Source organism: Condylura cristata, unplaced genomic scaffold (assembly GCF_000260355.1).
Source record: "Condylura cristata isolate star-nosed mole 26May11 unplaced genomic scaffold, ConCri1.0 scaffold00001, whole genome shotgun sequence".
NCBI classification, from domain to species: Eukaryota; Metazoa; Chordata; class Mammalia; order Eulipotyphla; family Talpidae; genus Condylura; species Condylura cristata.
In genome coordinates, this window is record NW_004567102.1 from 29,614,576 (window position 1) to 29,628,110 (window position 13,535).

Here is a 13,535-nt window from a genome sequence, read left to right on the forward strand (position 1 = left end):
GAGTTCAATCCTTGCCCCAGAGGTGATCCGCATGGTGCCGCAGAACTCTCCAGACCCGCCCACTGCTCCCCTCAGCAGTGTACTTCATCAATCTGCCAGTTCTGCTCCCTACTCTGTCTCTGGTGAATCCTCTCACTGCCCCTGCACCTCTTGCCTGTAGCCCAGTTCTGTATGCATAAGTAAATAAATCTTAAAAAAAATAACACTGTAAACTGATTTCTAAAAATGTTAATGGTATGTAAAAGCACAGTTTTCTAACACTACAAAGCACTTCAACAGCAAAGCAGAGAATATACACTCAATAACACTATTGATTTCAACAATTCACACTATGTCTCCAGTGAAAAAGAATGACTGAAGTAGCTTACTGATGACTGTTCATATTTATAAATCTTCAACAGTTAGTAATGTTGGTGAGGTAAAACATGGATACGTTTTATGGGTTTATGCTATCATTCTCAAGTTTCTGAATTCTCTTAATGGGGCTATACAGAATTTATAATGAAAAAGCTAATCTGTTCTGCCTTCTCACTTACATGTTCTTCCAGTATCTGATGTTCGTCCTCCATCACCTTCCGCATAAACAGGAACAACTGTAATGGTATACGGGGTATCTGGCTGAAGATTCCTAAGAATGGCATAATTGGTGTTCCCAGGAATTGGTACCTGAAGAGTTTAATAAAGCATAAAGCAATTGACAGGAAAAACTTATGAAACAAATAATATTTCAAGCAATATAAAAGTCAGGATATTAAGTCAAGATGACAGCAATAAAAAAGTTGTATATTAAGCTATAAAGATATGTCCTCACATCAACTGTTACAACTAGCTATGAAGACTTCTCTAAACCCTGTACAAATCACCCTTTAGAAGGATTACTTCCCCAACCCCACACTCTAGAATCACCCTATCACCAGTCACTAAAGCATCAATCTAAACCCTCTGTCAAGTGATACAACATGAACATGAATTTCATCAACACTAAAGCAAATAGATGAACTTTTGCTCCATTTTTAACTTTTCAACCACAGTATAAACAAGTATGCATTTTTCACTATCAGAAATACTTACCATTTCCTCTGGACCACCTGCTGTAGGTACATAAAAAAGCTTATACTGACGAGGGTTTCCCTCTGCATGGTCCCAGCGAACATTCAAGGTGCTGGTAGAAGGATCATACACTCTCAGGTTCCTCACCGTATTCAGAGGCTCTGCAAGGCACAGAAAGCACATCACAGTGTAATCCTAACAAGTGAGCAAACATGAAACACAGGTTCACTGATAAGACCCCAAATTCCCACAACTTAGCAGGGATCTCACAGCAGGCACCCACAATTATCTGCTGAAGAAGTGAATAAATGAAAGAATATATGTAGTCATCTGGTGTATGTGTCTCATCTCTCCACAAATTATTTGGCCCAAGTGTTCTACTTTTTTATTCTAAAGTAAGAATATCAGAGATATTATATCAGAGATACAATAGGCTATGACAGGATATTAAGAACAATATCACTTTTAAATACTAGTAAAACTCTTGAGTCACTCTAGAGTTTTCAGATAAAGATACATTTGCATTCCCACAGTAGTTACTAAGGCAGCTATAGAAGTCGGGTTCACTTACTGGTCTTGCCTCTTCCCGTCATCCGACCTCCTTCACCATCAGGATACAGGGAGGACACAGTGATGGTGTAAGGAGTGTCAGGCTTCAGTTTCTGCAGGACCACACTGTTCTGCCTTCCTCCTATCGTGGTCTTGAGTAAAACAGGGATATGTGTTAGCCTGGTTCTCTCCATCCCATTAATCGGTTAGAAAAACTCTTTGTATAGGGGAGCTGTTTGTGACCCTTGCTAAGATCTGGAGACAAGTACCACAGTGAAGGCTTAAGATCTATCTTATGGTATTATTTGAAATATAAAATATGCACCATAAATCATAAAAAGGATTCTAAGCCTTATATTACTGGTAACATCACAAAGATATTTCAACTTGCTGGCCTCCAACAATGTGAAATTTCATCCAAAACATTTTCAAAGATCTCTTTTCCCAAAAGGCATTAATCATAAATGAACTACAAAGAAAATTTAAGATAGCAAAGACTTGCATAATATTAGGGACACCACATCATTCACTGTTATTCTTATTTTTACATATGTTTTTTATTTGCTTTAGAAACACATTAAAATGATTCAGCAAAATATCCAAAGTTTTTGGTGTTTCCCTGCCAGAACTGCCACTCTAGCACATTAGCTGTGTGAACTATGTGACCAGCCCTCAGCCAGCTCATTCTCAGGGAGGGAGTCCTAGTTATGTCCACGATACCAGCCTCGTGGTATGAAGACATTTTTACTTCTCTCCATTGACTGTTTTCAGTTTTTTATTCAGTGAGTAAGGCCATGTAGCTATCTTGTTGAAAGAAAATCTGTATGACTTATTAACAGTCCACCGAATACAGATGTTTATGCCATCCTAATTAAAATCACATGAAGATGGCATGCTGCCCACAGAGAGTGCACATGTGGATGGCTGGATGCACTAGTACTGCCCAGATGTTCCCAACTTAGCAAGCATTACTCAAGTAGTGTCAATTCCAGAAGACACCTCTGTGAATCACTGTCTGTAGTCATCAACAATATGAACAAATGAATGGCACTGGCTAATTACGAAAGTATCAATTCTGAAATATCCACATAGTAGAACTAGCCTTATGAGTCAGTGAACAAGTGCTTACCCACTTCTCCCACCCAACTCACCCAAATGATTCTAGCACTAGTGACTCATTACTTTTACTATTTCATGAACCAGGATACAAAATATCCCTTGGCATAACAATTCTGAAGGGATTATCTGTAGTACTTTCCAGAAGGTAAGTTTACAACATTCCTTCTGATGTTAACAAATAGCTGAGAAAAAGTAAAAGCAACTCAAGAGTGCAGCTGAAGGGTCAGTATCACCCAGATGAAAAATGATAAGGACAAACTTCACCTGCTAAAGTGTTGCCTACACCTGGTGACACAGGCAAAAAGCAGCTCTATCTCTGACATTAAAGCATCGGCCCCTCAACTTTTAGATGTAGTACGTACCAACTGAATTATCGGCACCCTTTTGCATGGCTCATTGTTTCCATTTGGTTAGCAACTCAGTTGGATCAACACGTGACTCAATAAACACTTTAATCATAATTAAATAATTAAGTCTGTCAAAGTTTTTTTATGTTATGCAGAAATCAGCCAATTTCAGTTAGTAGGGAATACAAATTCTCAACCCCGATGAATCATGCTACTGAAGATTTAGGGTGAAGTATGAAAACCTCAAGAGACCAACTCCAAAACTACATTAGGACGAGCGTTTTGGCTTCAGCCAAATCCACTTAGAAGGTAGTCATAGACCTTTAACCACACACCCTTAATCACTGTAGCATCGACCTGTAATGAGGAAATGACAGCTCTAACCTGATAAAAAGTAGGACACATTTGCCAGAGCTTAACCAGTTAGATAATTAAAGGTGAATACCTTATATCTAAGTTTAATTGAAACAACTAGCAACAGCCCCACTCCCCAGGAAAAAAAAAAAAAAAGGTAAATACTGAACTTCACCAAAAGAGGCATTTGAAATAAACTAGAAAACATCATTCTGTCCGTGTAGAAGTCATGGTGCTTCCTGGCCTACCATAATGTGCACAGTTCTAGCCACATATTTTATAAAAACAAAACTAGAGAAAGTTCAAAGACTGGCATTGACAATTAAAGTAAGCAAGTTAGATGAATATAGTAAATATAACAAAACATTGGAGATGAGCAGAGCTTAAAGAGGAAAGAGTAGATGTATCCAAGTTGTAGTTTTTGCAAGACAAATTACCATTTGTTCATTGCCTTCCCCTGTGGAAGGCTGGTAAGTGATTCTGTATTTCTGCACACGACCACTAGCAGGGTCCCACTTAACAGTCAAGCTGTTAGATGTTGCATTGTACACCTGAAGGTTTCGTGGTCCACTTCTTGGAGCTGATAGAAGATTATCAAAAGCAAAGTAAATACACAAAACAATGCCTCTCCCAGTAAAATATATGGTTCCTAAGGAACTGGCTTTGTATACTTATGGGCTTAGAACTAAGTTTGACCCCATGATAAATGATGTCATAAAAACTTAATAACCTCTTAACAAAATCAGCAAAGCAAAGACTTCAAGACAGCCCTCTTTAAACAGTTCCTAAGTAACACCTTATAATTTAAAAGCAGAAGGCCTGCTTACAATGAATTTTATCATCCGTTTCACTCATGATCATTTATACAATATAGCAAAACTCTTACCTTGTGTTGTTAAGGGGATCAAACGCACTAAAAAAATGAGAGAGAGTTACTGATATAGTTATAGATAAATTTTTTGATGAATTTTAAAATAGCAAAGTGACATTAGAAAGCTGATACCCACGTGTTCTCTCACTGCCAGACAGGTCATCACTTTCTGACTCATCGGGGTAGATAGCAGTAACAGCAACTTCATAGAGTGTGTTCGGGTTCAAGTTTTCAAACACCAAAGTATTTTCATCTCCATTTAATATGGTCTTGAAGAAAGAAAGAAAAGAATAAACCCGCACAATATAAGTCACCATCCACATCATACACTCAATTGTAGTTTGCTGACATCATTTAGTCAGAGGTTCCTCTCGCTCTGATGCCAGCCATGAGTACAACTATCACTAGTAGAAAAGGTTGCTTATCTAGTAACACACAGTGCAAACAAGATTTCCTAAAATGAAGTGGGGTATTAAAAAAAGAAATAAAGTTGGCACTACCTCCATCTTATCTGAGCTTCCAAATGGTGTCCAGGTCACTCTGTAGAGAGAAACATCTGAAGCTCCATGATCCCACGTTCCTCGGAAACTCTCAGGTGTTACTTCAGTAATCCTTAGGTTTGTTGGGGCTGGTACAGGACCTATTATGAGAAAGGCAGGAAGATATGTGGTTTTTTTTTTTTTATTGAGGTAACATTGGTTTACATTACTGTTGGTATTTTGGAAGTAAAAGATTCCAACTCAGGTGTTGCCATGGTAAGCACAACTGCCACCAAATCATTCAGAGTCCACCACTATAGCCCATTTTTTAATGTTACCAACACGTTTTATTGAATATAATAAAACTGCCTTGTTTTATTTTAATGAAACTGGAAAAACTGATCAAAAACATAGATTGGAGCCAAAGAGCTTACCAATCCAGTTCCTTTCAGGCATAAATATAAGAGACAGCTTCCAAGCTACAAGTATTATATAGTTGATAGGCTTTTTATATTCTATGATAAGGGTACCTTGTTAAAGGCACCATTTAGTAGTACTCTTCTAACTTAGTAGTTCCTAATAATTTTACAGTTCACACTTTTTGAGCATCTATTGAAAACCATGAACCCTCTCACAGAGCAACACAAATAAGCCCAAAAGAGAGGACATGGACCTTCAAGTTCTGTGAAATATTATGATCTAACATGACCAAATGGTATGATCTAACAACGGTGAAAAGCAAACATTTTTCTTGACAGATCACCAATCTTAAACATAATGTGACATGGGCTGTACTGAATCTATCTAGTTATAGGAATAACCCTGGAGCTACTGATACCTGCTGACACCCCAATGACAAACCCCTCCATGGCTAAATACTCTAGGCAATTTATAGCACAAGCAACTTGGAACGTCAATTTTACTTATTTAGATTTTACTGTCAATTCTGGTTACCAAAGTCAACGATGCAAAACCCAAAGTCATCAAAATTTTGCTTCTAGTAATTTTGATGAAAAGCCTATTGAGATAAAGAATGGTGCAATTTTCACATGCACAAATGCAAAACCAATCAAATGTTTGGTTGAGTAAAACATAGTATTAAAATTAATCTGTCTCCTTTTGCCTTTTTAAAAAATTTCCAGTAGGAAAATTTTAAATTACATTCATTGCTTCTATTATATTTTCTCAGAGCACTGCTGATTCTAATTTCTCAACCACTATTTAACTAGGTAATAATGTGCTGAGTTCTATGCCAAGCTCTGAAAATACAATGTTGATTAAAATAAAGGTTTCTGTCTTCATTAAAAGGGAGCAAGGGAAATATATTACAGGTGGAAAAAGAACGACATGCAATAATAATTCAGTTAAATATGATGCAAGTAGCATGAACAGGGATAGGAGCTGACATCCCTGGAAGCTGCAGCAGAATGGAGTAGGAAAGGCGAGAATTAAGAGGGTCGCCCTGTACCATCCCCACCTACTGTGAAAGGCTCCCCTGTCTCTGAAATCCACTAGCACACTATCAGTGCCACTGACCTTCCCTTGCTATGTATTGTGAATTAATTGTTCTTACATAATGAAATAATGAACTACTGAGGGCAAAAATGATTATATTTTGTTGACCCTGATTGTATTTACATATAGAAATATCTCAAAAAATATCTGATAGCTAATGCATCTTTTTCCAGAGAAAACATCCAATATACATGAATAATATATTTTTTCCACCCCCATGCCCTAATATACACACACATCCCAGATAAATGTCCTCATGATGAATGAAGAAGTCAGAATAATAGTAGCATGGGAATTATCATAAAAGGAAAGGAATAAAGATAGAAGGTGGGACACTCTGTTCTAAAGAAAATAAGTGAAAAAGCAATCCATGCATCTAAACACCATTAAATATGCACAAAAATAGCCTTGAGAAATGAAATATCCAATAAATGCAGTCGCATGAGCACGTGGTGTCACTTCCCGATTGTCAATAAGGCATGACCACAACTCACGGGTGGTGTCCTGAGCAATCACTGGGGGAGACTCCCCCTCATCATACACTGCAGAAACGCTGACTGTATAGAGGGTCCGTGAGAAGAGGTCTCGGAGAGAGGTACTTGTCTGCGACCTGTCCACCTCTACCTATAACAGAACAGTGGAACTATATTTACTAATAGTTTAGTTTTGACATTTCGACATTGTTTACTTTACCTCTTGACACAAGAGCATAATAAACATTGTGGTACAAAAAAATTAAAAAGGCAATGATTTCCCCTTTGCGTAAGATCCAGAAACTGGAGACAATTTAAATGTTTTGAAAGTGAAAACTATGTACTTGTCCTAGAGCCATACCTGACACTCAAGTCTGGTACATGATGACTGCCCTGGGGTACAAGGAACCACATCCTTTTCACCCACTTCCTTTTGCAACACTGTTTTATTTCTTTTGGAAATGTTCTCCAGTGCTTTATCTTATGTGATATGAACAAGAACCCTGTGAGACCCACTGGCCACTATACTTTTTCAGAAATTGAAACCCACAATGAAATGAATATATACAAATGTAGACATTAACATCTGCATAATCCAAATAATTAGTCACTAGTTGAGAACTTGGGGAAACTATTTCTATCTTCCAAAATGTCTCTGAGATTCTGACATTGATGTAAACCCTTAAGCACATGCAAGTCTTAAACCCATTTACTGCTGCAACCCCTCAATTCGGTTGGGTTGTCATGGAAACAGCTCTCCATCCCACGTCTTCTCAAAAATAAACATGTTCACTGCAAAACGGACACCCCTCCAACAGCATTCTTAGCCTTCCCTCTATCCCTCTCAACTATTTTCTTCCTATTTTCTGATAGATTCCCTCTTCTCTCCTGAGTCCCTTGCTTGCTTTTATTTTTAATAGTTTAAAGAATTCAAAGCATCTGATAAAAAGGAAACACCATCTAGAGTCTATAAATTATTATTAAAGGAGGATGTTTTTGAGATTAGCATCACAGAACAAAACATTTCTAAACAAAATGCAAGAAAGTCCAATATATTACTGATGTTCAAAAAGTGCTTTATTACTATATCAGCTTCAACACTATATTAATAAAATGGCAGATTTGCAAAACATACTATTGTTTATATTTGCTAAAGTTCTTTTGTTAAACCTATTAGGAAAACAAGTATTTCTTAATCCATTTGAATCTCAACCTACCTCTTTGGCCTCCTCTTCAGGTGTTTTGTATCGGACAATATATTTACGCACTTTTCCAGGCACAGGTTCCCAAAAGACATTCATGGTGCTGTGGGTCACGTCTCTGAGTTTCAGATCCCGAGGTCTGGCTAAAGGCACTGGAGAAGCACGCGATATTATGTCCAGATGTGGTTCTCAACCACAAAACTATAAAGCATTCCACAAGCTGCCAAGAAGTTGTTTGGGAAAAAACATAAAGGTGTCTAGCAAAATAACTGGAAAAAATGGTTATGAAGATGAAAGTGCCATGATTTTACTGGGTAGAACTGGATTCTGCTTTACAAGTCTTTTGAAAAATCGGGTACATTTAATTATTTATTGGCACTCTAACTTTTCATTTGCATGTCAACTTTCTTCCATCTATTTAAATAAATTCTTACTTGCTGTTCCTGTCTAATACACCAAAACTCATATTTCTTTATCAGATATTTAAATTATTCAATAGAAACCAAATCATTAAAATTTTGTTCTCTTAAGAATATGATCAAAACAAATGATTCCAAGAGTAAAGAATAAAGATGAGCCAAAATTCAGCATTCAATAAGCTTATCTGGAAATCACAGAAGCTCAAGTGATTAGAAGAAAATCAATATTCAATGCCCTAAAGGGGTTTGAATATATATACATATATGTGTGTGTGTGTGTGTATGTGTATATATATATGTACATATATATATATAATATATATATCCTGGAATCAACTTAAGATGTTGTTTTAAGTCTAGAATTAATTTTGTCTCAAATTTGATTGTGATTAAGTAATAACTCATGCACAAATTATCAAATTATTCCTAGCATTATTGGGAGAAAGAAAAATCCTCATGAACATTTATGTTTACAGCAATAGGAAAAAAGGAAGTTCAGCAATGTCTTACAGGTGACTTCCCGAGCAGTGACAGGCTCACTAGTGAGGTCGTGCAAGACGGCCTGCATGATGACTTTGTACTCTGTGTTGGGAAGGAGGTCAGTCAGCTGAACTTCATTCACTGCAGGCCCCACATGCATCTGCACAAAGACATGGCAAAGGGAAATGAGACATTCAAATCATCAGTAAGTCATCCCTTCCCGGGAATGTTTGCCAACACTAGACTATAGCACAATTGGAAAGTTTTTTTACAAAGCTGTGCTTTCTTTTTCAGGACCATTTTCCAAAATATACCACAGGCTACCAACCTAATTTTCTGTTCTGTGTGACAAGTAATGAATGAGTGTATAGAGTAATTACAGCTTAATGGCAGCCCTAAAACTGCAAAGTCTCAAGAAGACTCAGTGATAAACAAACTTCGAGTCTCCCTGGTGGCACAGGGGTTAAACACACAGTGTTATCAAGCTATCTCCAGCCATTGCAACCAAGAGTTCTATCCCCAGCGAGGGAGCTGACCCACTTAGCACAGCAGACTTCTCCAGTCTTACCCTCTGCTCCCCTCAGCAATATATTTCAGTACATCTGCCTGTTCTGTTCCTCACTCTATCTGTGGTCAATCCTTTCAAACTGGCCCCCCACACCTCTGGCATATATAAATGTATAAAAACACTTTAAAATAAAATAAAAAAAGCTTCTCCCACCTCTTTGGGTTTTGTGGGCTCTCTGGTGCCAACAGGTTCATATGACAAGGTATAGCCGGTAGCTCCTCCCACGGCCTGCCACTGGACACGCATGGTGGTGGGGCCAACATCATAGATATTCACACTGACTACTGGGACTGGCACTGTTGGCATGCAAAAATGGGTGTCAGTCTAATTCCTGTCATTCTGATCATTTTTAACAGTTGCTCCCTACTTAATTATTGATATTTTCACATTCAAAAGCTTGGACTGCTGTGCGAAACCAAAGTTAATATAGCCCTTTCCTTCCCCTCACTGATCCCCACTCCTCACCACCAAGTCCATTCACATTGTTCATTGCCATCTCATACTCAGGACTGCATAACAACTACTTCATAAAGGAGAACATTCTTAATTGCAAAAAGAATTTCTATAGCCCATACAGAAGCCAAAGACCAATTCTCAGAGAACTTCAACTGTATTTCTGAACCATCTCTAAAGTGACTATTACATTCTTTGACCATAGAATTTCATTTATAACCATCACACAGCATTTTATTTCATCATTCTTTTGAAAAAAATTGTACTGAAAATACATTAACAACTGCAATTTAGGTCATTTATGGGCTTGAAGACAAGTCCATGAGGTGGAGTAAAAGGTTTATAGGCTCCTCTTAACACCAGAGTTTTCTATTTTTGGTTCAAAAACTGTTTAAAGTTTTAAGGAATTATCAGATTTAATATTGTCCATTATAAAATACATTTTATCTTCTTGTGGTCTAATAAAAAGAGAAATAAGAGATAAAGACTTAAATATTAAGTAGAGTACAGTCCTTGCCTTGGAGAAAGTGACACGGTCCTTTTCTAAGTGATCTACCTCCCTTACCCTGGGGCCCAATCAAGAAGATGGGTGGAGGAAAGTATTTTCAATTGATCTCAGAAACCTGTTAGAGAAACCTATTACAAATAGGGAACATACCTCCCAAAAGTTCTTCTCAAAATCAAAGCCATTAGAATTCCTTTAATAAAGGCCACAACCAGAAAAAAAAAAGGGGGGGGGGAGGTAGGAGTGACATCATTGCCAGCAGAGATGTAACCATCTGCAGAACTGCAATAGCTCATCTCTGCACAATTCCACATCCTAATCTTAGTCCCACAGTCTCACACAGATTTTTCTTAGGAGTCAATAACTCTTTCTCTCTAACTTATGTCATGTATATATGGTCATGACTACCCAGTACACCAGTGGGTCCCATGATGGCAGGAACAGCAGGAAGAGCAAAAAGTCACTGAGTTCTTACTGAGCACTCAGTAAACACTGGTTGAATGGATATTAAATAATAGAATGATTTTTAAATCTGACAAAATCCCACATGGATTGTCTCCTCTATCTTAAAAAAGCAATTAGGATAGTTTCAAACCAGACTTACAGGTTTTTTCTGTGCCCTTCAGAGGCTCACTGTATTCATCTTCTACCACAGAATATACATTAACCACATATTCAGTTTCAGGCTTCAAATCTTTCAGTACTGTGCTAGTTTCCAGTCGGCTCACATAAAACTAGAGGAAAATATAAAAAATAATGACAATTTATAACACTTCCCTCCTCTTCTCTATAATTAAGTAGTTAACTACAATGAGTTTAGAAATTATACTTCAATGAGATCATTGTCTTTGCTTTTGGAAACTACCAGATTACAATGAGATCTTGGACAACTCACATAATTTATTCTCCCACTGCTGTTTATTTGTAAAATAAAGTGGGTAAAACTACATCATCTTTAATGTTCTCTTCCAAACCTATGATTCTAGTATAAATTCATGAATAAATCAAGCATCCTCTAATTCAATTTAATTTTAAACTTATATTGATATTCTGCAATTCTTAGAAACGATAAGAATTTAAACAAAATGCTTCCCTTTAACTAGGCCCATGTGTAGTGCTTGCCTAAGAAAACACAGACAGCATGATTGTTGGCTTAGTTCTGCCTCTCTTATATCCCCCTTTCTTCTATCTGACACTTTTCTCAGAACCCCAATGAAGAGAACTTAATGTCAACATCAGAAAGCGTGAGTTGTAGATGTTTACTCACTTCTTGACGCTTCCCTCCAGAAACAGGATAATATTCCACCTTATATCTATCAACACTGTCAGAAGGAGGGGTCCAGCTCACTCTAAAAGAACGATGGGTTCGCTCAGAAATAACTAGGTTAGAAGGTGCTTCCAAGTCACCTAGATGTGGAAATAAAGTGCATAACTTTTTATTATTAAAGTGCATAACTATTATTGATGTATTATTGCAGCAAGGTGATGAAATCAGAAATTAGATTTAAAAAGTGCTATTCTCCACACTCCTAGCTTTTACAGATTCCTTCCTCTACTAAGTAGCTACCATAAATCACTACAGAGCCCCATGGGCCATAAGACCTCTCTTCATGGGTGACCAAAGGGATCTTTAGTCTTGAATAATTCAAACTTGAGCTCACTGTCTTTCATGAATATTTCACCCCCTCTTCCCTACATTATCATCAATTTACCAGTCACCTAGACTCATGATCTTTGAATTATCCTTAAACATGTCCTCCTATCTCTAACCTCGTATATAAAATCAATTAATTATTTCGATCCTGACAATTCAATTTTCCATTCTCTTTATCACTACTTCCCTCATTATCATTTGGTTATTTATATTCATGTCTTATTTCCTTAACTAAAACCTATACTCTGTGAGAATATATTCTTATTCATGCTTAGTTACTGACAAGATCTAGTTCAGTAGAAAGAGAACCTAGCCACTCTCCCACTAAAAAAAAAGGAAAATAACCACGTCTTTTAGAATTTGGGGTATAATATTTCCTGTGATTGTGCTTTCTGTAGGTAAGTACAGGTGAAATTATACATAATACAGAATAATATCTGGAATAAACATTAACAAAAAAAGAAACATTAAGCTCAAATCGACCATTAGAAAAATTTCCCAAATAATAATTTAAAGATAATTAACAGTGACTCCATGACCATGGCAAATCCTTCTCATAAAACTCTCTTCTTTCTTTGCAAGCCAAAACTGTAGAAAGCATTTCCATTCTTAGTATCATAACCTTTATTGTACTTGGGTCATAATCAAGCCTACAAAATTATCAAGCAATTTTACTGTCTGGGAAACTAGAATGAATGCAACTATTACAAGTTGATAAAAAAAAAAAAAAAAAACAAAGAAAACAGATAAAAGATGTTTTTATCCCTACTCAGAGTTCCCTCCAACTAAATAAAACTACAACTCTCTCAGCTAACCAGAGCCAGAAGCTTAAAAGTTCTGGCTTCCTGAATGGTCCATTTCTCCAGGGAAAAGGTCAATCTATTGCTCAAAATCCAAAAAGAAAATCTGCAAAAATTTGGAGAAATTCAAGAAGGAAATTCAAATAACTGTATCTCCAATACCCAAAGCATGAAAAGCATTTCTACCACAGTATTTGTTAAATTCATTTCAATTTTTCTTTAAAGAAAAAAAAATTTGTATTTATTTATTTATGCATACAAGAACTGGGGTGTAGGCCATATGTGTGGAGGGTGAGAGGATTCACCAGAGACAAAGTGGAGAGCAGAACAGGCAGTTCTACTGAACTACACTAAACAGGAGAGGTCTGCTGTACCATGTGGGTCTCCTCCCTAGCTGGGGATCAAACTCGTGCTGCAGTGGCTGACCATAGCTTGATAGCATTGAGGCTTACCCCCTGTGCTATTAGAGAGGCCCTCTAATTTTCAAAAAAATAGAATGAATTAATCATTCATTATATAGAGAGCTAAATGCTTTATACCAGAAAAAAAACACCTTTCTTTTCCTCCCTTCCCACCCCAATTTATAGATATACTTTGAGGGTGGAGATTAACAGTACAAGTACAGATAAACTAAATGTGCTCTCAAATAAGCTAGAAGTCACTTTTAGTTTGACACAATCAAAAAATAAAAAATCAA

The 13,535-nt window shown here is 36.9% G+C and overlaps 1 protein-coding gene across 1 annotated transcript in view; it reads right to left on the minus strand.

The window, feature by feature from the left end:
- The window catches only part of COL12A1 (collagen, type XII, alpha 1), a 105,252-nt gene that overhangs the window by 46,640 nt on the left and 45,077 nt on the right, over nucleotides 1-13,535 (minus strand). Inside the window, exons 22-34 of the mRNA XM_012722811.1 lie at nucleotides 11,652-11,791; nucleotides 10,989-11,118; nucleotides 9,580-9,722; nucleotides 8,889-9,018; nucleotides 7,975-8,111; nucleotides 6,779-6,908; nucleotides 4,791-4,930; nucleotides 4,427-4,559; nucleotides 4,306-4,332; nucleotides 3,857-3,999; nucleotides 1,622-1,751; nucleotides 1,072-1,211; nucleotides 537-666 (exon numbers count right to left, since the gene is read on the minus strand). Coding sequence (XP_012578265.1) covers nucleotides 537-666; nucleotides 1,072-1,211; nucleotides 1,622-1,751; nucleotides 3,857-3,999; nucleotides 4,306-4,332; nucleotides 4,427-4,559; nucleotides 4,791-4,930; nucleotides 6,779-6,908; nucleotides 7,975-8,111; nucleotides 8,889-9,018; nucleotides 9,580-9,722; nucleotides 10,989-11,118; nucleotides 11,652-11,791 — 1,653 coding nt within the window. The remainder of the gene's footprint in view (nucleotides 1-536; nucleotides 667-1,071; nucleotides 1,212-1,621; nucleotides 1,752-3,856; nucleotides 4,000-4,305; nucleotides 4,333-4,426; nucleotides 4,560-4,790; nucleotides 4,931-6,778; nucleotides 6,909-7,974; nucleotides 8,112-8,888; nucleotides 9,019-9,579; nucleotides 9,723-10,988; nucleotides 11,119-11,651; nucleotides 11,792-13,535) is intronic.